At 42.2% G+C, this 25655-nt stretch overlaps 1 protein-coding gene across 3 annotated transcripts in view; it reads right to left on the minus strand.

Moving 5' to 3' along the window:
* The window catches only part of LOC137323080 (claudin-10-like), a 55560-nt gene that overhangs the window by 6971 nt on the left and 22934 nt on the right, over positions 1 to 25655 (minus strand). Inside the window, exons 2-5 of one of the 3 annotated variants that reach the window (XM_067986479.1) lie at positions 23331 to 23492; positions 21319 to 21394; positions 16234 to 16341; positions 8111 to 8266 (exon numbers count right to left, since the gene is read on the minus strand). In XM_067986479.1, coding sequence (XP_067842580.1) covers positions 8131 to 8266; positions 16234 to 16341; positions 21319 to 21394; positions 23331 to 23492 — 482 coding nt within the window. In that variant the 3' untranslated portion in view covers positions 8111 to 8130. The remainder of the gene's footprint in view (positions 1 to 8110; positions 8267 to 16233; positions 16342 to 21318; positions 21395 to 23330; positions 23493 to 25655) is intronic. The other 2 variants (XM_067986480.1, XM_067986481.1) reach the window with 2 other exon arrangements.

A 25655-nucleotide genomic window follows, 5' to 3' on the forward strand; every position in this document is an offset into this window, starting at 1 on the left:
GGTCGAGGAGAATGAGGGGAGGTAATGCACCACAGTCACAATCACAAAGGATGTCATTTGAGACTTTGGTTAGGGCCATTTTGGTGCTATGGCAGGATGAAACCTGATTGGAAAGATCAACACAAGGAGTTGCAGGAAAGATAGGAATGTATTCGAATGTTCAAGGACTTTAGTAAGGAAGAGGAGAGTGGTAACGAGATGGTAGTTTATAAGGGCACAGGAGTTTGAGCGTGGTTTCTTTGAAGATAATGACAGTGATTTTGAAACGTCGCATCCACTTGCAAAGTTAGCTAACATGCCAAGAGTGGAAGTTGGATGGTCAGCAAGGGAGCAAGAGGTGAATCTCATGGATGAGATGAGATCAGAGAGGGCATAAGGAGAGACAGTAGAGAAACTCGAAAGAGATATGGGTTCAGGACTACAGCAGGAGTGAACCGGGGGGAGATTTGGTTTGGGAAGGGAAAGGGGGAAAGCAGCACAGGTAACTGATTGGATGGTGTCAAACTTAGTGAAAAAGAAGCCCATGAGTTCTTCACACTTGTTGGAAGTGAGGGTGGAGGAGGCTGGGAGAGAGGTTTAAGGAGATAATTGTTAGTGGAGAAAAGAAGCCAGAGATTATCTTTGCTCTCCAAGACGGCCATGGAGTAGTGGATAGTTTTGGCAGAGGAGAGTGAAGCCGAATAGTGTTTGTTGTGGTCCAGCCTGATCTGGTGACAATTGGCCTGTGCATCCCCCCACTCCCTTTGCCCCACAATTAGTGGCTGTGGCTTCAGTCATCTGGGCCCCAGACCCTGTGATTCACTCCCTAAACCCCTTCTGCTTCTCAATCTTCCCCTTCTCCTTTAAGGCCCTTCTATAAAGCCACCTCTTTGACCAAATGTTTAGTCACATTAATATCTATTTCTTTGTCTTAGCGTCGACTTTTGTCTGATTACACCACTGTGAAATGCCTTGGGATGTTTTTCTACATTAAAGGTACTATATAAATGCAAGTTGTTGTTGGTGGTCACCTTCGAATTGTGACTCAGATGATGCTACCTCCTCAAGCTCAATAACTGTGTCCTCAAGGATGTATGTAGCTGCGCTCCAACTTGCAAATGTTGATGATAGGATGTGCGGTGCAATCTTGTCCTGGGCCACTGGCAGTGCTGCCAGACTGCTCTTCCAGACTTAAAATTACAAAAAGAGAACAGGTGTTAAAATGTTGGCTGCAAGAGACACCTTGCAACAAGCTTGATTTACATTATACTGTGTGTGATGTTTGTGTGCATACCTGTACGTCAGTTAGTGTGAAGAGGACAAGGCAGAAGAAGATGGAACTAGCCCCTTCACTTAGAGAGCGAGACTTCCTACAGACCTGCTCACTATTTAAAGCTGAATGCACCTCTTAAAGGGGAGCGGCAGTTAAGTTGCTAAAATTTCTGATGGTTTGGTGCAGAGGTTGGTCAACTGGAATATGAATCATATTAGAGCACCCAGTTTCTCAAACTTATTTTTGGAGGTGCTGGTTGAGAGAGTTAGGGCATGGAGGGAGATACTCTTTCCAGCTGATGGCAGGAAGGTGTCAAAACAAAATCTGTAGCAGGCTTAGAGAAAGGTGGAGGAGATAGTAAAGTCCCAGAGCATCATGCCCAGGACCTGGATTCAGCGCAAGAAATAGTTCAATGACCTGACCAAAGCAGCAAGGTCTTTCTATTTCCATTTCTCTGCATTACATCTGGCCATAGCACTTCCCCCTGTAGCAACTCTCCTTATTCCAATCACACACTAAATTGTTGTTTGCTGCCTTCACAACAGGCAGTAACAACATTCAGTCTTCACCTGGTAGCAATGCTAAACATTGCACTCCTCTGATGAATCTTTCTCAGCTTACAGTCCAGCCACTTTCTTTCCAGTGACCACCTCCCCATCCTGCACACAAATTGCCACTTTTCATTCTCAGGATGCACACTATATGAAGAAGCCTCATACGTATGCCCATCCCTTTTCAACAGCCACTCGCTGATTCTCTCCCTCACTGCAGGTAAAAATGGCTCACAATGCAAGAGAGAGGAGCAAAATGAGGGGGAGGACCAGCAAGCATCCCTCAGATGTAGCTGGCAGCCATGGGTATCATCGAGCCATCCAGAGTGAAGAGCATTGGCAAGAGGCTGGGGGCTGCACTCAGCAAGGTGTCTGCCTATTACTTGTGCCTCGACCTCAAGCAATCACTCATTCAAGCAGCTTGGCAACTTTATGCTGCATAGTGATGCCAATCATCTGCTACAGTGTAGCTATTCGGTGCCATTTTAACTCTTGTCCCTTTCCCCTTTTTCTAAGTTCTTCTCAACACCTGGACTTGATGGAAGAGGGCTTGGAAGAGAACAATCCTCTAGAAGAAGCATCATCACTCGCTCCATCGCTCCCAAGCATCAGCATAGAGACTGGATCCCCAGTTGGGTTAGACAAAGAGCCTGTTGCAAATGGGCACCTTGGATGCCTAAAACAAATGGCAACGAGCAAGAATCAAGCATTCCTGCGATGCGATTATAACTCTACTACCGCCCTAATCCTGCCAGGCAGCGGGGGAGTTAAAATCACCCCTTTGATGTATTTAAAACTAATTTATCAAGTTTTCTTAAATCAAGAACCAGAGACGACATGAGTAAACATTTTTTACGCAGTGAGTTGTAATGATCTGGAATGCATTGCCTGAAAGGATGGTGGAAGCAGGTTCAATAATATCTTTCAAAAGGGAATTAGATAAATACTTGAAGGAAAAAAAATTACAGGGCTATGGGGAAAGAACAGGGGAATGGGACTCTTTCAAAGAGCTGGCATAGGCACGATGGGCTGAATGGCCTCCTCCTGCTCTGTACCATACTATGAACTGACTGTAGCTGCAATTATGCTTCAGTTACATTCAGAAATGTGCATAATCAGGGTGCAATGAAGTGGAAATATGGGTAGAGATCACTTATGCTGGATCTTTGCCCATGGGGCAACATTTTCCAAGATGCCATACACCCTGCAAGGCTTCGCACACAGCAGGTGGCTTATCGGAAAATTGTGGGTGCGTTACTCAATTTTTCCATCCAGATTTTCTGATAAACCACCTGCAGTATGAGAGGCCCCATAGGTGGCGGGGGGGGGGGGGGGGCTTAATATCAATATTAGAATGGGATGGAAGTGATGCCATTTTGATGTTTGTGCTATTATCCAGCTTTTATGCTGGAAATTGACTTTCATAATTTTGTCCATTCAAGTTGGGCATCCAGGATTGCTTGCTTGTGTTTGGACTACATAGTTAGTTAAAGGAACAGACCGTAAGTCCAGTATATCATTTCTTCCAAGTCTTTTTCTACTTTTTTTGGGTCAACTGAGTGGCTGAAAAGGGTAAGATTTCACCACAAGTGAACTGCGCCTACGCACTGTCTCTTTCAAAACCACACATACAAGAAAAGGTATACTTACCTAGACTTATCCGATGGAACAGTGTATGTGTAGACTAAAATTCACCACAGAGACCGCGACAGAGCAGCCTCACATACTGTAATCTGACTTGCAGCCAAACACCACCTATGGCATGCCACTGTCAGTGGCTGTCAAAGTTACTGAACTTGTTTGCCTCATGCTTATTCCAGGCTGCCACTGAGAACTTCAGAAATATCAGCCAATCTGCCAGAAACAGCAAGCAACTTCATTATTTTCCCCATGGGCAATCAGCAACTATTTGAGGGAGGATACAAAATTGGATTGACGACAGAAAACAGAGGGTGGTTGTAGAGGGTTGTTTTTCAAACTGGAGGCCTGTGACCAGCGTTGTGCCTCAGGGATCGGTGCTGGGTCCGCTGTTATTTGTTATTTATATTAATGATTTGGATGAGAATTTAGTAAGCATGGTTAGTAAGTTTGCAGATGACACCAAGATTGGTGGCATTGTGGACAGTGAAGAAGGTTATCTAGGATTGCAACGGGATCTTGATAAATTGGGCCAGATGGAGTTTAATTTAGATAAATGTGAGGTGATGCATTTTGGTAGATCGAATCGGGCCAGGACCTACTCCGTTAATGGTAGGGCGTTGGGGAGAGTTATAGAACAAAGAGATCTAGGAGTACAGGTTCATAGCTCCTTGAAAGTGGAGTCACAGGTGGATAGGGTGGTGAAGAAGGCATTCAGCATGCTTGGTTTCATTGGTCAGAACACTGAATACAGGAGTTGGGATGTCTTGTTGAAGTTGTACAAGACATTAGTAAGGCCACACTGGAATACTGTGTACAGTTCTGGTCACCCTATTATAGAAAGGATATTATTAAACTAGAAAGAGTGCAGAAAAGATTTACTAGGATGCTACCGGGACTTGATGGTTTGACTTATAGGGAGAGGTTGGACAGACTGAGACTTTTTTCCCTGGAGAGTAGGAGGTTCAGGGGTGATCTTATAGAAGTCTATAAAATAATGAGGGGCATAGATAAGGTCGATAGTCAAAATCTTTTCCCAAAGGTAGGGGGCATAGATTTAAGGTGAGAGGGGAGAGATACAAAAGGGTCCAGAGGGGCAATTTTTTCACTCAAAGGGTGGTGAGTGTCTGGAACGAGCTGCCAGAGGCAGTAGTAGAGGCGGGTTTTAAAAAGCATTTGGACAGTTACATGGGTAAGATGGGTATAGAGGGATATGGGCCAAGTGCAGGCAATTGGGACTAGCTTAGTGGCATAAACTGGGCGACATGAACATGTTGGGCCGAAGGGCCTGTTTCCATGTTGTAAACTTCTATGATTCTATGCCTGCATTTTTTTCACATAGCAGGCTTGCCCAAAGTCCAGTACGCCATTGATGGCACCCACGTGATCCTATTTGCTGCTGCACACAATAGCTCTGCATTCTAGAATTGCAGAGGCTGTCACTCCATTTCACAGTTCATTTGTGACCATTGACACAGGATTATGCATGTGAATACCATTTCCCAGGCAGCAGTCATAATGCTTTTATTTTAAGGCCACCATGGCCCTATTATTTGGTCCACAAAGGAAAGTGCAAGGTTGGCTCCTAGGAGACCAAAGGTACCCTCCACACTTTGGCTCATGACAGCACTATTACACTCATTTACACATGCTAAACACAGTTATAATAAAGTGTAAGCATGTTCCAGAGTCATTGTACAACACACCATAGGCACATTAAAGTAGCACTTCAGATGAATAGACAGATTGGAAGCGTATTACAATACAGGCCAGCCAAAGTGTTGCGCATTATTGTAATCTGCATGCCCCACAACTTCACCAACCAATAGGGTATCAGTCATAATGCTTTTATTTTAAGGCAAACCACCATGGCCCCATTATTTGGCCCACAAAGGGAAGTGCAAGGTTGGCTCCTAGGAGACCAAAGGTATCCACCACAGCATCACCATAGAACACCCAGAGGAGAAAAGCAACGATATAGCAGCAAGACAAGCAGGAAGAGGTTGAAGGTGTGGCTGCTGAAACACCTTTTCCATCTGTTAGACCCATCTGCTTGAACTCTCATTGAGGAAACCTTCTGCTAACTTTCCATCAACCCATTGCATCAATAGCCCTTCAACATGTCTTTAACCAATACGTCTTCACCTAAATTGCATTTAGCTCCTATTCAACTGCCAAAGATACTATTCCTGTCAAGACCACTATAACAAGAACACTCTCTGACACAATTCAACTTCATTGCAAATACGTTTTATTCCCCTAAATGCTTATGCCTATCTTCCTGGTGCTTCCCTTTGGTGAGTGTGCATGACTGATGTAGGAATATAGGAACATAGGAACATAGGAACAGGAGTAGGCCATTTAGCCCCTCGTGCCTGCTCCGCCATTTGATAAGATCATGGCTGATCTGTGATCTAGCTCCATATACCTGCCTTTGGCCCATATCCCTTAATATCTTTGGTTGCCAGAAAGCTATCTATCTCACATTTAAATTTAGCAATTGAGCTAGTATCAATTGCCGTTTGCGGAAGAGAGTTCCAAACTTCTACCACCCTTTGTGTGTAGAAATGTTTTCTAATCTCGCTCCTGAAAGGTCTGGCTCTAATTTTTAGACTGTGCCCCCTACTTCTAGATACCCCAACCAGCGGAAATAGTTTCTCTCCATCCTATCCGTTCCCCTTAACATCTTATAAAGTTCGATCAGATCACCCCTTAACCTTCGAAACTCTAGAGAATACAACCCCAATCTGTGTAATCTCTCCTCGTAACTTAACCATTGAAGTCCAGGTATCATTCTAGTAAACCTACGCTGCACTCCCTCCAATATGTCCTTCCGAAGGTGCGGTGCCCAGAACTGCTCACAGTACTCCAGGTGCGGTCTAACCAGGGTTTTGTATAGCTGCAGCATAACTTCTGCCCCCTTGTACTCTAGTCCTCTAGATAGAAAGGCCAGCATTCCATTAGCCTTCTTGATTATTTTCTGCACCTGTTCATGACACTTCAATGATCTATGTACCTGAACCCCTAAGTCCCTTTGGACAGCCACTGTTTTTAACTTTTTACCATTTAGAAAGTACCCTGTTCTATCCTTTTTTGATCCAAAGTGGATGACCTCACATTTGTCTACATTGAATTCCATTTGCCACAGTTTTGCCCATTCACCTAATCTATCAATATCGCTTTGTAATTTTATGTTTTCATCTACACTGCTTACAATACCACCAATCTTTGTGTCATCGGCAAACTTAGATATGAGACTTTCTATGCCTTCATCTAAGTCATTAATAAATAGTGTGAATAATTGAGGGCCCAAGACAGATCCCTGCGGGACTCCACTAGTCACATCCTGCCAATGTGAATACTTATCCATTGTCCTTACTCTCTGTCGCCTTTCGCTCAGCCAATTTCCTAACCAAGTCCGTACTTTTCCCTCGATTCCATGGGCTTAGCTAACAGTCTCTTATGTGGGACCTTATCAAATGCCTTCTGGAAGTCCATATAAATAACATCCATTGACATTCCCCTGTCCACTCTTTTAGTCACTTCTTCAAAAAATTCAATCAGGTTTTATTGTGCTCAATAATGTAACATCGTGCTTCCCCAAAATGCTCCCCCCCCCCCCCCCCATGGTCATATGAATTGGCTGGCTGCTATGTGTCTGTAAGGAGATCTTGGAATTGAGGTGGCCTACTTGCCTCTGTGAATTGGTTCCTGGAATGGACCAGCTTCTCACTCCACCACTTCCGCAGCTTTAGGGTGGTCTGGCCCTGGCTGCTTTCTGAAACATGTACAGTCATCAGAGGGGGTGGCAGATGGGTTCAGTACAGTCTTTGGAGGAGGTAGCAGGAAGTTCCAGATGTGTTGTCATCCTGAGAGACAGTAACATCATCCATGCTCATCCCTTGCATAGCCCTGCCACACTTACTGCTTGCAGCAGAATTCTGCTATGTAACAGCAGAATTGACAGAATCAATGAGACTACTGAAACCTTGGTCACCTGTTGTCTCCATGTGATCCTCAAATCTGTCCAAGCTGGAGGAGAGAGCATTCTGAGCATTCACGAGAGATGCTATAAATGCCCTCAGGACCTCTGCTATAGTGGGAGATGCTCCTGGAGTTACCACTCATTCTATGGTGGATTGCAGTGTTTCCATTCCATCCAAAAACACAAGGCAGGTATGGGGAGTGAATACATCCTTACTAGACATTATCTGTTGAAGGTTGCTTGGCACAATCTGTGATGACTGCAGCAATCTTTGATACAGATCCCCTGAGGTACGGATCCATGGCCTCATCAAATGACAGTGGACTGATAGTAAATTCCTGCTCCTCTGCTGCCATTACTTGCTCCTGGCCATCCAGTGCACCCTCGTCTACATCAGTCTTGAAATTTCATGGTGTGGATAATTATGAGCTGGTGCTTTGGATGGTTAGTGTGAATGATGCTGCATGCTGTGAGGTGCTGCCTTGTTAGTATCATTGGGACAAGACTGTTCTTCCTCTGGCGCAGCTAGAGAAAGATAAATATGTTACAATGCTGTCCCTTATGACAACTTTTCAGATGTAGCTTTCAACAGAATGAGTGACATGTTTTTATGTTTCAGTGTATGTTTTGGTGTTAATGAGTGAGAGAATATGATAAGAAGAGCAAGAGAAGGCTAATACTAACCTTAACTGGGTCCATGGGTCCTACTTCCCCATCATGGCTTCCTCATGACATTTCTTCCCAGGATCTCCAGGCCCACCTCCTCGAACGGAGTGAAGGGACATACACTGGGAGGCCTCTCCTGTGAGTTGTCTCCCTCTTATTATGTTTTGACTTCTTCTGCAAACATAGTAAAGGAGATGGCTAATTCAAATTGTCAGTAGGATGTACAGAGATATCCATGTGTCACTGTGCAGCCTCGTGGGTGTGATTACATGTACACGCATCATATATCTACATTACATGAAAGGATTTGTTTGGGTAAAATGAATTTAAGGATGTGAGGAAAGGAGCACTTGGAGGAGAAGGTTTCTGATGTGAATTGTACCTTACGGCATAACAGGCACTCATGCTAAGCATTTAAAGGACTGTAAGGTACTGTGAGGGGGAGGTAACTCTATGTACTTTGCATACTTTGTACACAGGAATCTCCTGGATTCACTTCACCAGTCTCACTGTTAACACATGAGCGTCCCACATGGTCAGGAGTTTACTTTCGCTACCCATAAAATAGCATAAACTGTAAGAGTATAACAATGAGACCCAATGGATATCATGATCTTCATATGTGCCCTCAGATGTACTTCTTCACTCTTCAGAAAGATGGACTAATTAACACTTTAGTGAGACAAGGCCAGACACAAGTCATTAAGCTGTTTTATTTTACTGTCAGTAAATGAACATACAGTGTAACAGTTATAGCAAATCTCATCTTAATACAATATAACTTGAGTCCCTCCATATAAATCAGAAATATTATTTCAAAAATTCCACACTGTCCCAGTTAGCTGTCTAAGTAATACTTATTTTTGATTAGCCCCGTACCTGAATCAGACCAAGGCTTGATTGCCCCCCTTCTTAAGATAGTTTGACCAAGGTCTTACTTGGCTCTCATGATGTGGAGATGCCGGTGATGGACTGGGGTTGACAATTGTAAACAATTTTACAACACCAAGTTATAGTCCAGCAATTTTATTTTAAATTCACAAGCTTTCGGAGGCTTCCTCCTTCGTCAGGTGAACGATGTGAAAATCGTTCACCTGACGAAGGAGGAAGCCTCCGAAAGCTTGTGAATTTAAAATAAAATTGCTGGACTATAACTTGGTGTTGTAAAATTGTTTACAATTACTTGGCTCTCTCAGCAGACCTTACCAACTGACCTCCAGCATGTGTCTCTTTCTTCATCTTGTGACCACCCCAGTGCCCAGTGGACAGGAAGCTGAAGGTTCAACCTATGATCCTCTTCCCTGTTTATGGATTAGGCAGTAGAGCTGCCAATTAAACCAGCTACCCCCTTGCTAAATGTTGGGTCCTTGAAACTTCTTTTGCAGAGCTCAAAAAGAAAAGTGATTCCAATCCTTAATGTGTGAATGTTTGCTGGGATGTGTTCTAATGAACCTTCCATTGTCTGAGGCTATTGGGACTGACACTTCATCTGATTTCTGATCTGCAAAACTGGCATGTGGCTGTGCTGTGAGTTCGACTCCTTGACAGCAAATTTTTACTTGAACACGCACCTTAACATAAATTGGAACCCCCCCCACCCTCCGCTATGGTAAACTGTTCAATATCCTGAATACAATTGGGGGATCATCCTACCTTGCTAACCTGCTTTAAACTTTTTGCAGCCAGGTCTGTGAAGTTTTGTACACTGTATTCACATTGCTGGCCACCTCCTATGCACCATTGGCAGTTTGTCTGGGAACTCAACGTCCATTTGTCTAAAAGAGCTAAACAGAGATCAGTAACACTCAGAGATGAAGTGGAGTCTAATTGTAGGGGTGAAAGTATGACAGGGATATTAAATGAATATATTTAATCAGACTTTATAACCGATGGTGGAAGAGAGAATGTATGAAGAAGAGGATACGGAACAATGTTAGAGATAACTATAGAAAAGGGATTGGTTCTGGAGAACTAAAGGTGGATATATCACTGGCCAGTGATGTCATGCACCCTAGGCTGTTGAAAGAAGTCAGATAGCAGGCATTCTCCACAATTTTCAATCCTCCTTAAATATGCAAATTGTGCCACAGGATTGGAGAGCATCTAATGTTACAATTTTGTTCAAGAAGAGAGAGAAGATAAACCGCGTACCACTAGACCAGTTCGTCTAATGTCAGTTCTGGGCAAACTCTTATAACCCGTGGGGTGAATTTTCATGTTTCCGATTCCATGGGGTGGGAGGTGGTCATTGTGAGATTACACAAATTGGGGTTGTATTCTCTAGAGTTTCGAAGGTTAAGGGGTGATCTGATTGAAGTTTATAAGATATTAAGGGGAACAGATAGGGTGGATAGAGAGAAACTATTTCTGCTGGTTGGGGATTTTAGGAGTAGGGGGCACAGTCTATAAATTAGAGCCAGACCTTTCAGGAGCGAGATTAGAAAACATTTCTACACACAAAGGGTTGTAGAAGTTTGGAACTCTCTTCCACAAACGGCAATTGATACTAGCTCAATTGCTAAATTTAAATCTGAGATAGATAGCTTTTTGGCAACCAAAGATATTAAGGGATATGGGCCAAAGGCAGGTATATGGAGTTAGATCACAGATCAGCCATGATCTCATCAAATGGCGGAGCAGGCATGAGGGGCTGAATGGCCTACTCCAGTTCCTATGTTCCTATGTTCCTACCTGCCCAACTGAATCGGTGTGAGGCCCTGACCATTTTCATGGTCAGACCTCATTTGAATAACTGCGGTGAACTGCCATTGAATAATTGCGGTGAACTGCCATTGAATAATTGCGGTGAACTGCCATTGAATAATTGTGGTGAACGACAGGGCTGGGAGAGGCAAGAAATACGGAGGCTCCTCTGTGGAGCTGAACCAGAAGTGGAGCCTTAAAGAGGGAAGCGAAGATAATCCAGGGTGGCACGGACGGACCACCAGCAGATGAACTTTTACTTACCATTGCTTGAGAAGCTGCTGGTTAGGCTGCTTTAACTCAAGTACCAATGTGCAAAATATGCTCCACCCATTAGAACCTGAAAATTGTATCAGGGACCTATGTACGTCATGGGATCGCAATTTGCAAATCTCAATGAGGCACCTGCCCGAAACTGGATAGAAATGGCGGTGAGTGGATCGACAGCGGAAACTGGTGGTAAGTAGTGCACTGTGCCATTCTTCATACATTTTCCCTGCGCTATTGCCCCATTCCTGAAAATAGGATGAAAATTAGTCCCCATCATTCAAAATAAAAGGCACAAGTTGATCAAGGAGAGTCGGTATGAATTAGTTAAAGACAAGTGACGTTGACAAATTCAATAGAGTTTTTTGAAGAAGTGACCAATTGGATAGAATCACAGAAGTTTACAACATGGAAACAGGCCCTTCAGCCCAACATGTCCATGTTGCCCAGTTTATACCACTAAGCTAGTCCCAATTGCCTGCACTTGGCTCATATCCCTCTATACCGATCTTACCCATGTAACTGTCCAAATGCTTTTAAAAGACAAAATTGTACCCGCCTCTACTACTGCCTATGGCAGCTCGTTCCAGACACTCACCACCCTTTGAGTGAAAAAATTGCCCCTCTGGACCCTTTTGTATCTCTCCCCTCTCACCTTAAATCTATGCCCCCCTCGTTATAGACTCCCCTACCTTTGGGAAAGGATTTTGACTATCTACCTTATCTATGCCCCTCATTATTTTATAGACTTCAATAAGATCACCCCTAAACCTCCTACTCTCCAGGGAAAAAAGTCTCAGTCTATCCAACCTCTCCCTATAAGTCAAACCATCAAGTCCCGGTAGCATCCTAGTAAATCTTTTCTGCACTCTTTCTAGTTTAATAATATCCTTTCTATAATAGGGTGACCAGAACTGTACACAGTATTCCAGTGTGGCCTTACTAATGTCTTGTACAACTTCAACAAGACATCCCAATTCCTGTATTCAATGTTCTGACCAATGAAACCAAGCATGCTGAATGCCTTCTTCACCACCCTATCCACCTGTGACTCCACTTTCAAGGAGCTATGAACCTGTACTGCTAGATCTCTTTGTTCTATAACTCTCCCCAACGCCCTACCATTAACGGAATAGGTCCTGACCTGATTCGATCTACCAAAATGCATCACCTCACATTTATCTAAATTAAACTCCATCTGCCATTCATCGGCCCACTGGCCCAATTTATCAAGATCCCGTTGCAATCCTAGATAACCTTCTTCACTGTCCACAATGCATGGATCTACATGGATTTTCAGATGGCGCTCACTGAGTTGTCTAACAAAACACTTGTTTGAAAAATTCAGGTGTATGGTATAACAGGTAAGCAAGTTGGTTGTCATAGACAGGTTGGCAGAATGGGGAGACAGGTGGAAGATCCAACTTAATGTGGATAATTGCAAAGAATTGTTGAACCATGGAAAGTGTTGCCACAGGGAATGGTTGAGGCAGAGACCTTTGCATTTTTTCAGGGAGCATAGAATAAATATGTGGAGCAAAGCAGCACACAAGACTATGGAGAGAGAACAGTGGGACATTTTGGATTGCTCTAACAATTAGCAAATACAGACACAATGGTTTGCTACTGTGCTATAAACTTCAATAGTTCCTTAGTTCCTCTACTTCACTTGCTGCAATACAAGTTAAATTGCCCATCTGAAAACTGGGACATCTTGTAGCCAGTACAACCGGAAACAGACATCTCAAAATTTTTCTTTTGCTTCTTCCCACCAATGTGTTGTTAAAATGCCTCTTTAAACTTCTGTCTGCTAATTATGCACCACCAAACCTCTGCCCAATCAGAGGCTTGATCCAAAAATCCATACTTGTGCGTGCTGTGTAAGCAGGTTACAAAATGATAGATATAAACAAAAATACTGACGGAAAATGGATTTCTGGATAAGTAATGAATATACATAAGCAGATAACTGGAAATTAAATCACTCTGTGACCATAGCTATGATATAACTCTCTGTCGTATTGTTGTATATATGTGTAAATGTGAAAGTAGATCATTAATTTGGAATGTTTGATTCAGATTTCAACTGTTCCCTTTGTGCACCTTTTCTTGCAGTTGCTATTAGTTTTTTCTCTTTCATTATTATTCCCTGTGTAAGTGTAAGTAATAATGCAATTTCATGTATAACATGACAAATTTGGAAAATTTGAAAATAAGGAACTCAGGCAGCTGAGCAGCTGATCTGAATTTTGGAGATAAACAAACTGATGAGATCCTCACACCTGGGCCTAGATATTTGATGCTGCCACGCTCATTTTTCAGATGCTAAATGGGTGATTAAGCTTCCAATATGGCAGACAATTTAGCGTGCTCATGACGAGCCTCCCGATCGTCACCTCGACACCCCCCCCCCCAAATCACCACCTCGACCCACTCCCAATCGCCGCCTCGGCCCCTCCCGATCGCCACCTCAGCCCCCTCCCAATCGCCAACTCAGCCCCCTCCCGATCGCCACCTCGACCCCCTCCCAATTGCCACCTCGACCCCCTCCCGTTAGCCACCTCGAACCCCTCCCGATCACCATCTGGATCCCCTCCCAATTACCACCTCAGCCTCCTCCCGATCGCCACGTTGACCCCCTCCCAATTGCTGCCTCGACCCTCCCCCAATCACCGCCTCGGCCCCTCCCGATCGCCACCTCGGCCCCCTCCCAATCGCCAACTCAGCCCCCTCCCGATCGCCACCTCGACCCCCTCCCAATTGTCACCTCGACCCCCTCCTAATCACCACCTCAAACCCCTCCCGATCGCCACCTCAACCCCCTCCCAATCACCACCTCGGCCCCCTCCCAATCGCCACCTCAACCCCCTCCTGATCACCCCCTTCCATTGACTTCAATGGAAATAAAAGTCATGAGAGATGTAAAATGGGCTGTCAATTCACTATCAATCGTTTTCTGACATCAAAATTACCCCTTATGTGTTGCAGATGGATTAGAATATCACACATCACTGGGACTGGAATTGTGACAACACAAGTGTGAAGCAAGTACTTGAACTGTTCCCAGATTGAAATAATAGCTAGGTTTCCCCTTCCTTTTTACTTTCAAGAATGTTTAATCAATGTTTACATAAGAACATAAGAAATAGAAGCAGGAGTAAGGCCCCTCAAGCCTGCTCCACCATTCAATAAGATCATGGCTGATCTTCTACCTCAACTCCACTTTCCCACCCTATCGCAATATCCCTTCATTCCCTTTGTGTCCAAATATCCATCGATCTCAGTCTTGAATATACTCAACAGCTGAGCATCTGCAGCCCTCTGGGTTAGAGAATTCCAAAGATTCACAACCCTCCGAGTGAAGAAATTTTTTCTTATCTCGATGCTAAATGGCCAACCCCTTATCTTGAGACTATGACCCCTAATTCTAGACTCTCCAGCCAGGGGAAACAGCCTCTCAGCAACAACCTTGTCAAGCCCTCTAAGAATTTTATACGTTTCAATGAGATCACCTCTCATTCTTCTAAACCCAGGGAACATAGGCCCATTTTACTCAATTTCTCCTCATAGGACAATCCTCTCATCCCACGAATCAAGCTAGTGAACCATCGTTGCACCCCCTCTAAGGCAAGTATATCCTAGGTTAGGTAAGGAGACCAAAACTGGACACAGTACTTCAGGTGTGGTCTCGCCACAGCCCTATATAATTGCAGCAAGACCTCCTTACTCTTATTCTCCAACCTTGAAATAAAGGTTAACATACCATTTGCCTTCCTAATTGTTTGCTGTACCTGCATGTTAACTTTCTGTGATTCATGTACAAGGACACCCAAATCCCTCTGACTACCAACATTTCTTAGTCTCTCACCTTTTAAAAAATATTCTGCTTTTCTATTCTTCCTTCCAAAGTGGATAATTTCACATTTCCCCACATTGTACTCCATCTACCACCTTCTCACCCACTCACTTAACCTTTGCAGCCTCTTTGCTTCCTCCTCACAACTTACTTTCCCTCCTAGCTTTGTATCATCAGCAAACTTGGATACATTACACGCAGTCCCCTCATCTAAATCATTGATATATATTGTAAACAGCTGAGGCCCAAGCTCTGATCCTTGCGGCACCCCACTAGTTACAGCCTGCCATCCCAAAAATGACCTGTTTATTCCTATTCTCTGTTTTCTATCCGTTAACCAATCTTCAATGCATGCTAATATATTACCCCCAATCCCATGAGCTCTAATCTTGTATAACAACCTCTTGAGTTACACCTTATCGAATGCCTTTTGAAAATCCAAATATATTACATCCACTGGTTCCTCCTTATCTACCCTGCTAGTTACACCCTCAAAAATCTCTAATAAATTTGTCAAACATGATTTCCCTTTCAAAAAACTGTGTTGGTGCTGCCTAATCATATTATGATTTTGTAAGTGCCCTGTAACTATGTCCTTAATAATAGATTCTAACATTTTCCCCGCCACTGATGCCTAACTGGCCTACAGTTTCCTGTTTTCTCTCTCCCTCCTTTCTTGAATAGCGAGGTTACATTTGCTACCTTCCAATCCACGGGGACTGTTCTAGAATCTAGGGAATTCTGGAAGATCAAAACCAATCTCTATCTCTGCAGCCACCTCTTTTAAAACCCTAGGATGTAGGCCATCAAGACCATCAAGGATTTGTTGGTTTTTGGTCCCATTATTTTTTCCAGTACTTTTCTTTACTAATCTTAATTACTTTAAGTTCCTCACTCTCATTAGACCCTTGGTTCCCTATTATTTCCGGTGTGTTTTTTGTGTCTTCTACTGTGAAGACAGATACAAAATATTTGTTTAACATCTCTGCCATTTCCTTATTTCCCATTATGATTTCCCTCGACTCTGCCCACATTTATTTTTGATAATCTCTTCATTTTTATATACTTGTCAAAGCTCTTTTTATATTTCTTGCTAATTTACTCTCATATTCAATTTTCTCCCTCTTTATCAATTTCTTGGTCATTCTTTGCTGATTTCTAAAACTCTCCCAATCCTCAGGCTTACTACTCTTTTTGGCAACATTGTAAGCCTCTTTTAATCTAATACTTCTCTAGTTAGCCACCGTTGAATCACTTTTCCCGTGGAGTTTTTATTCCTCAAGGGAATGTATATTCGTTGAGAATTATGAATTACCTTGGGGAGTGTTTATCTTCAGCTACTGACAAGCAAAAACTCACACCACCCAAGATGCAAAGGACTGCACCAGCCCAGCCGATGAATAAAGCAGTTCCTAATTCATATCTGTAGAGGCAAAATATACATGTCAAGTATTTATCTAAAGAAATTGTTTAATTATCTGTAATTTACATAGTGGTCTTTATTTTAAAGGTTTGTTCTTTCATAAAGGACTCCCAGGCACTAAAAACTATTAGAACAATGTAGAAATAAACCACAAGGTCTCACTTACCTTGGCACATGTTACATTTTTTAAAAAATCATTGTAAAAATGAATAAATTGGACAATGCTGTCATGTTGAGTGTTCTGCTGACACTGTTTTCACTAAAGGTCATGTTTCAGCTATTCCATCATTTGCAGTTCATTTTAGGGAGAGGAAAATACTGACTAATTGTTCATGGGCCCTTAATACACTATAAAAAGATGCGAAGAGTTCAATCATTTTGCCTCACAGGGCATAGTAAATACAAAATATAATGCAGTACTTGATCTGTGCATATTTTAACACAACCAGACAGCTTGGAATGTTCTTTTTATCCTTTAGCATCTAATATTTTTCCCATTGGAAATACATGGGAAACTGAACATGTATGAAAAATCACCAGAACATACTTTTATGTTTTGTTACCACAAATTTGCTGAGAGGATAGTAAATTATACATTTTTTCCAAAGACACTGAAAGGGCTCCATTTCATAATTTTAAAAGTTCCTTTCTGTACATTTCTGTACATTCTGAACACACACAAAATGGCAAATGTCCTTCAAAATATAATTTAATGTAGATTATTCCCATTGATTGCTAAGAGTATATCTAGTTCACAATGTAACACTGAGCATGCGTAACAGAAGGATGCAATGAAATCATTAGTTCTATAGCTAAAAAGAAGGCAAATTTATATATGCTATAAATCATAAATAAATGCATACCTGTAGATTACTTCCTGAGTTTTTTTTAATTATTACTATCATCTTTTAAAATATTTGTATTCACATGTCTTCTCTGTGTGGGTTTGTACACCATCTATTTTTTCAGCAAATATCAAGCAAAGGACCCCCTTAAATTGTGTGCTCTGTTTAAACTTATAAACATAATTATTTAATATAATCTTAATTTGGGAAGAAACTGGGTTTGATAATGTGGTCTGGGCATAATGATACAGTTATTCTTCTTCTGCTGTTCTTCAGATGTTTGGTGTGCCTGCCATGCACTGATCAGACCTGATAATGTGAGATTAGTTCATTAATATAATCTTGCTGCATTCTCAGCACACAGTGCATGACGTGCTAGGAGTGCACCCAGGTCAGGAGGTGCTGCTTGCCCTTAGAATTATCCTGGGGAGGAATGGTGGAAGCAAGTCACCAAAGTCAATTTGCTCCTTTCGATATTGCAGCTTTGGAGGTACTGCTGCAGAAGGTCCTGGGAAAAAAAGGTGGTGCTTTTTGGAGCTGAAGGCAACCCTGCTTTTTGGAGCTGAAGGCAACCCTCCAGTATAGTGTCAAAGCAGCCTGGATGGAGGTGCAGAAAGAGTCAATGCTGTGTCACCTGTGTGCCAAACCTAGCAGGTGCAGTAAGTACTACTCACATTTTTTTAAATTTTACGATGCCTCCTTACAATGTATCTTCAACAACAGAAACAACTTGCATTTATACAGGATCTTTAATGTAAAGAATATCCCAAGCCACCTCACCAATAGAAATAAACAGCAAAATGGATGCCAAGCAATGGAGAGAAAGATTAGGAAGGGTGACTAAAAGCTTGGTCGAATACATGGATTTTGAGAAGGCTTTTAAAGGAGGAGAGAGATTTGGAGGGATGAACAGGTTTAGGGAGGGAGTTCCAGAAAATGGGGCCAAGATGTCTGAAGGCACTGCCACCAATGATGGGATGAAGGGAACAGTGACATACAAAAGGCCAGAACCAAAGGGTGTGATGGGCATGTAAGGCTGCAGGAAGTTTCAAAGGAGGGGTGGTGCAAGTCAATGGAGAGATTTGAAAATGTGGCTGTGGAATTTAAATTGATTGTTTTGGAGGATGATGAACTCGTGTAGGTCAGTGAGGAGAGAGGCGATTGGTGAGTGGGGCAGGATATGGGTTTCTGTGTTCTAGAGAAATTGGAATTTGTGGAGGATGAGAAGCCAGAAAAGCAAATAATCAAGTCTGGAGGTGACAAAAAAAGGTTAAGCGTTTCAGCGGTGGAGGGGCTGAGGTGGGGGGGCACAGGTAGAAACAGATGGTTTGGGTGATGGATAGGATCTGCAGCTTTAATAGGATGTCAAGATTTCCAAATGATTTGGTTCAGCCTGAGCAAGTGGCTGAGATGGAATCAGTAGCAAGGGAGTAGAGTTTATGGTGAGGGTCTAAAATAATGGCTTTGGTCTTACCGATGTTAAGTTGGAGGAAATTGTAAATTGATATGCGACAGGCAGGCTAATAGCATTGAATTTAAAATCTTCCTCCTTATCCTCTCATCTTTCCATGATTTTGCTCAAACTTTAATCTTTTTGTTTTCTAAGGTTCTCGAAAGCTTTGCGTCCATCGTTCTCAAAACTTTTTTGTTTGAATTCTCCCAGTTCTGCTTCTTCCCTGTTCGCAGCACTGAGGGAGCCTTAGTCAATGTCACTAATTGACTATGGCCATGATGCTTTATCCCTCTCTGCTGTATTTGATATGATCTTCGTCCATCTCATCCCCTCTCTTGTTCAGCTCTGTGCAACTGCCCTTGGAAAATGCAGGTAGGAGCAAGGAGCTGATATTGAGATACCAGTGGATGTGTGCCATGAATCTCTGATTCCTTCCTCTCCTCTTGTGAGGTTATGCACTTTGGCAGGAAAAATCAGAGAGCAAGTTATTATCTTAATGGCGAGAAACTGGAAAGTACTGCAGTACAAAGGGATCTGGGGGTTCTAGTGCAAGAAAATCAAAACGTTAGTATGCAGGTGCAGCAGGTGATCAAGAAGGCCAACGGAATGTTGGCTTTTATTGCTAGGGTGCTAGAATATAAAAACAGGGAGGTATTGCTGCAGTTATATAAGGTATTGGTGAGACCGCACCTGGAATACTGCATACAGTTTTGGTCTCCATACTTAAGAAAAGACATACTTGCTCTCGAGGCAGTACAAAGAAGGTTCACTCGTTTAATCCCGGGGATGAGGGGGTGGACATATGAGGAGAGGTTGAGTAGATTGGAACTCTACTCATTGGAGTTCAGAAAAATGAGAGGCGATCTTATTGAAACATATAAGATTGTGAAGGGGCTTGATCGGGTGGATGCGGTAAGGATGTTCCCAAGGATGGGTGAAACTAGAACTAGGGGGGCATAATCTTAGAATAAGGGGCTGCTCTTTCAAAACTGAGATGAGGAGAAACTTCTTCACTCAGAGGGTAGTAGGTCTGTGGAATTTGCTGCCCCAGGAAGCTGTGGAAGCTACATCATTAAATAAATTTAAAACAGAAATAGACAGTTTCCTGGAAGTAAAGGGAATTAGGGGTTACGGGGAGCGGGCAGGAAATTGGACATGAATTTAGATTTGAGGTTAGGATCAGATCAGCCATGATCTTATTGAATGGCGGAGCATGCTCGAGGGGCCGATTGGCCTACTCCTGCTCCTATTTCTTATGTTCTTTTGTTCTTCTTCTTCTTCCAGGAAGCAATGGTAGAAGCAATCCTGAATGTGAAATCTATTGTGTCCTGTTTAAACGGGGATGTGGAAAGACAGGCCCACAACAAATGTTAAGAAGGCCCTGCTCCTTCCCCATAGCCTTGCAAACTTTTCCCCTTCAAGTATTTATTCAATTCCCTTTTGAAAGTTATTATTGAAAAATATTTCCTCATGTTGTCTCTGGTTGTTTTGCCAATCACCTTAAATCTGTGTCCTCTGGTTACCAGCCCATCTGCCATTGGAAACAGTTTCTCCTTATCTACTGTATCAAAACCCTTCATGATTTTGAAAACCTCTATCAAATCTCCCCTTCACCTTCTCTGCTCCAAGGAGAACAACCCCAGTTTCTCCAGTCTCTCCACAAAACTGAAGTCTTTCATTCCTGGTACCATTCTAGTAAATCTCTTCTGTACCCTCTCTAAGGCCTTGACACCCTTCTTAAAGTATAATGCCCAGAATTGGCCACAACATTCCAACTGGGGCCTAACCGATATTTTATAAAGGTTTAGCATGACTTCCTTCCCTTTTGTATCCTATGCCTCTATTTATAAAGCCACGCATCCTATAAGCCTTTTTAACAGCCTTCTCAACTTGTCCTACCACCATCAAAGACTTGTGTATATACACCCCTAGGTCTCTATGCCTTCATTTACCGAGCAATCTACTTTCTTTTCCTAATGTAATCAGTTAATGGCCTCATAAATCTGCAGGCCACAATCTTGGTCATGCCCACTATGAGTGCACCTGCCCCATGTCAATGTATTTATGTGCAATGCCTACCTACTACGGGGAGAGAGTGGTTAGTCTCCCCTTAGCCCTCCGAACTGAGAGCTGATTTGTTTAAAAATACCTTACTCTTCCTTGAGGATCCAGACTGCTTCCCTGGCCTGGATACCAGTGGTCGGGTTCACATCTGCCCTTGTGAAGGCCAATATGCCTCATCTCACTTGACATACCAGCCTTCATAGATATGATGAGTCCCGACTGAGCTACTGGATCAAGAACTCCTAACGTAGGTCCAGTCCCTTACTAGACACTTCAAAAGTTCCCAGAAATGATGGACACCCAACACGAATGTGTCTGTGCCACTTTCCAGGGGGTTCCACCAGTCCCTCGAGAAATTTTGGCCCAATGTTTATTCCCTCATTCCTACTTATAAAGAATATTTATCATTTGTGTCCCATCGAGTTTCTGCTCTTTGTGTTCCCAGAGTGCTATCAGAGCCCAACTTGTACGATAGGATTTCGTCATTTTTTACAACGAAGGAGATGAAATCGTTGTATGCTCCACTGAGCTGAAGTCAAAACCAGATCTCAAGAAATCACATAAGATTTAGCCAGTCAACAATAATAGGTACTGACATTACAATTAAATACTTACTTTGGCATTATGGGGCTGTAATGATCCAAGGTAATTTGATGTGCGTACCACGAGCAAGCAACCAATGGTGACAACCCTGTGAGGTACAGAAATAATGTTAATATTGTATATTTAAAAAAGCAAAACAAAACTTCCAAACATACAAAAAAGACCAGTTGGTCCATCGAGTCTGTCCCATTCAGCCGTGTTGCAACTAGGCAACATATTATTCCCCACTCACCAGCAGCCATCTAATCTCCTGGCAGAGGGATTTAAAAAACCCGAGACCAATTCCAGGAAAAATTAATTCTGGGAAATTCCTCTCCGACCCCCAAAGGCAATCAAAAATGAGTTCCAGGAAATTACGATGATCATGAGGTACGTTACTCAACATCCCACTTAGCTTTTGTAGTCAGTGATATCAGCCTCCTCCAGCAACTTGTCCAGCTTTCTGTTGAACGTTTGCAACAAATCTGCATCCACTGCATGAGCCAACAGCTTTTTCCAAAGTTCAATGACTCTCTGAGAAAAGAAAAACCTCCTAAAATCTAATCTAGTTCGTTGCTTACATAACTTATGCACGTGTCCTTTCATTCTGCCTAACTCTAGTTCAAATAATCTATCTGCATGTACACATTGTAGTCCCTTCATCATTTTGAATACTTCAATCAAGTCTCTCCGAATTCTATGCTCTCCTGGAGTCTATGCAAAAATTGGTTAGCAAAAATGAAAGTGCGTGGAATTGGAGGCAACCTATTGACATGGATAGGGAATTGGTTAGGAGGTAGGCGACAGAGAGTAGGGATAATGGACATGTACTCCGATTGGCAGGATATGATAACTGGTGTCCCGCAGGGATCTCTACTGCGGCCTCAGAATTCCACTATATTTATTTATCAATGACTTAGATGAAGGAACAGTGAGCCGTATATCCAAGTTTGCAAATGACACTAAGTTAGGTAGCACAGTAAGTAGTGTAGATGGGAGCAAAAAGTTGCAAAGGGACATTGATTGATTAAATGAGTGGACAAAACTTTGGCAGAGTTCAATGTGGGAAAGTGTGAGGTCATCCACTTTGGACCTAAGAAAGTTAGATCAGAGTATTTCCTAAATGGTGAGAAGCTAGGAGAGATTTATGGGTCCACGTACAGATCACTAAAAGCTAGTGGACAGGTACAAAAAATAATTTAAAATAATGTTAGCCTTTATCTTAAGGGTGCTGGAATACAATGGGATGGAAATTATGCTACAGTTGTATAAAGCTTTGGTTGGACCACATCTGAAGTACTGCATTCAGCTCTGGACACTGCACCTCAGGAAGGATATATTCCCCTTGGAGGAGGTGCAGCACAGATTCACTAGAATGATACTGGGGCTAAAAGGGTTAAATTATCTGGACAGGTTGCATAGACTAGGTTTGTATTCCCTTGATTATAGATGATTAAGGGGTGATCTAATTGAGGTGTTTAAGATGATTAAGAGGTTTCATAGGGTACATAGAGAGAAATTATTTTCTCTGGTGGGGGAGTCCAGAACAAGGGGGCATAACCTTAAAAATAGAGCTGGGCCATTCAGGGGTGATGTCAGGAAACACTTCTTCACACAAAGGGTAGTGGAAATCTGTAACTCTCTCCCCCCAAAAAGCTGATGTCAATTGAAAATTTCAAAATTGAGATTGATAGATTTTTGTTAAGTATTAAGGGATGTGGAAACAAGGTGGGTAAATGGAGTTGAAATACAGACCAGCCATGGTCTAATTGAATGGTAGAACAGGCTCAAGGGGCTGAATGGCCAATTCCTGTTCCTGTGTTCCTGGAGCAAAAAGACCCAGCTCCCTGAGCCTTAAGTGATAACTGGGGTTCTTTAAACTAGTTATTAATCTAGTGACCCTCCTCTGAACATTTTCCAAGGTATCTATATCTCCCACATGGAACTTAAATGATTATTTGGAATGCTGTATGTTTAACATTTAAGTCGAAATCAGATGAAACCTAGTCTCAGGAAGGGAAGACTTTATTATGAATGGCCCTTACCGGCAAGTGTGAACATGACTCCAGCACAAAGAGCAATTTTCGCTTTACTCCTTTCTGAGCCTCCGATGTTGGTACATGCCATCCCCATCAGTGCAAATATGGAACCAAAAATTCCCAGACAGATAGAAGCAATCATGAGAGCTCTGGAGACCTGGATATAAGCTAAATTTCAAGAGTATCGAACAATATCATATAGAAAGTTTTTTTGAAGATTTACTTGTAAAATTCAGCTCTTTATTAACATTACAGTAAAACATACCCTTCCCCCAATACATAGTATCTTCTGAGTTTCACAGTTCACTTGCTATATGTCATAATTCCTAACGTATATATAACGAATAATGAATCCCTGTGAGTCATAACAAAACTTTAACCTATTTGAAGATTTAAGACCATTTCATAAACCACAGGAACTAAATTCTGATATTATAGCTTCCTATTTTCCTTAAGGACAAGGAGAAATGCTTGGCCTCCGCTTGCTTCACATGTCAACGCAACCGTGATTGAGAACTGAGCAGACTGGGTGATGGGGCCTGAAAGACACCACTGCCTGGCACCAGAAGTTGATGATCCAGCACCATATCCCAACATACCACCTTGAAATTATAGGTGAAATGTGTGATACCGTGCTCACAACAGAGAAGCTGCATTTGCAGGGAGTTCAGGTTAGGGATGGGTCTACAACATGTTAGACCTGAGTCTCGAACCTACGGTCCCTACAATTTAGTTTAAATGGAAGGAAAATCTGACGGGTTGCAAGTGATCCTCTTCATCCAATTTTCCCCTTTGTACTCCATCAATATGATGCTTTATGCCCAAGCGCTTAAGAGGAAACTTTGTGTAATAATATTACAGTTGATTTAATTGCGTAATGTATCACAGTCAGTTAAGTAGTCAGAGGACAATTTTCTTTGTCAGGTGTAAATCAGTTCTAATTTGATTTGCACTACTTTAAGGCCTATCTGAATCTCAAGTGCTCATAGCATAATTATTCACAACTCCAGATGCAAACCCAGCTGGATGTAGGGATCACACTACGGGTAGTTTTGAACTTCGCACCTGAGCGATAACCTGGTGGAGTTGATTGCCTGCTCATTGTAGAACCCAATGGAATGAAAATCGGGCAATCACTATATGGGACACTCATGTGACAGATTACTAAAGAGCACTACAAGATTTGTCCAAGCACTAGAAGCAAGCCTTTAGGATTCCTATTGTGTGCTCAATTATGATCCTTGATGCAGTATGGGCCTAATATATTTTCCTTGGCCTAACTATACAGAATTGCCTCGGAAAGTCATAAGCATGGTTGCAGGAAAGTACCTTTTATCCATCCTGTGACTTGTCGTTTCTCTATAAACAAATTTGGTACTGAAGACTATCTGAAAATGAATGGGTCATGGTAGTTGTCAGGATAATGAGCGTTGATGTGCATAGTAAATGGGCAGAGATCTCTAGCAATGTGCTTCCCGATCCATATCACCAAGCTTGTATTAATGCTATTGACTTCAATAGAAAAGAAAATTGGTCATGGTGTAAAACGGGCTGCCGATTCGCTATGAGCCCATATCACGCTATTGGCGAAGACCTATTTCACCCCCATACAATTTACACCTCATAAAGAGATTATTTGGCTCGTTTTTCCTGTATTGTTTCTAGCTCTTCAAATGATTCTATCTAATCCCTTTTATATTCTTCCTTTGCAAATACTTAGTAATTCCCTTTTTAAGTGGTGTTATAATCTCTGCCTCAATGGCCACTTGTGATAAAGTATTTCATGTTCACTGTGTGAAAAAACATTCTTCTAATTTCTTCCTTCTTCTGGTGACAATCCTGAGTCTATACCCCCTTGTTACCAATTTGCCAACCAGTGGAAACAATCTTTCACTATTTACCCTCAAAACTTTTTATAATTTTGAAAACTTTTATCAAATCCCCTATTACTAACCTTCTGTTATCCAGTGAGAATAGCTTCAATTTTTCAATTACTATGACCTTTCATTCCTGGTATCATTCTAATTCTCATTAAAAAAAATGAAGGGAGGAGGATAGGAAATATGATCCAAGTTTTTAAAGTAAATAAGCTAATTAGTAAAGTGGATACAGGGAGGTACTTTACATTGTATCAGAACAAAACAAGTAGATCTGAAGCTATAGGAACACAAACTGCAACATTTAAGGAGCAACTTTTCCAAGCTTAAAATTATTAACTTATGGGATAGACTGCCATCTAGTGTAGAAAATGTTAACTCAGCTGAGACATTCAAAGAAGGACTGATAATTGCTGAATCAGCAGGAAGTAGAGGGACCAACAGAACTTTGAAG

Source organism: Heptranchias perlo, chromosome 6 (assembly GCF_035084215.1).
Source record: "Heptranchias perlo isolate sHepPer1 chromosome 6, sHepPer1.hap1, whole genome shotgun sequence".
Lineage (NCBI taxonomy): Eukaryota > Metazoa > Chordata > Chondrichthyes > Hexanchiformes > Hexanchidae > Heptranchias > Heptranchias perlo.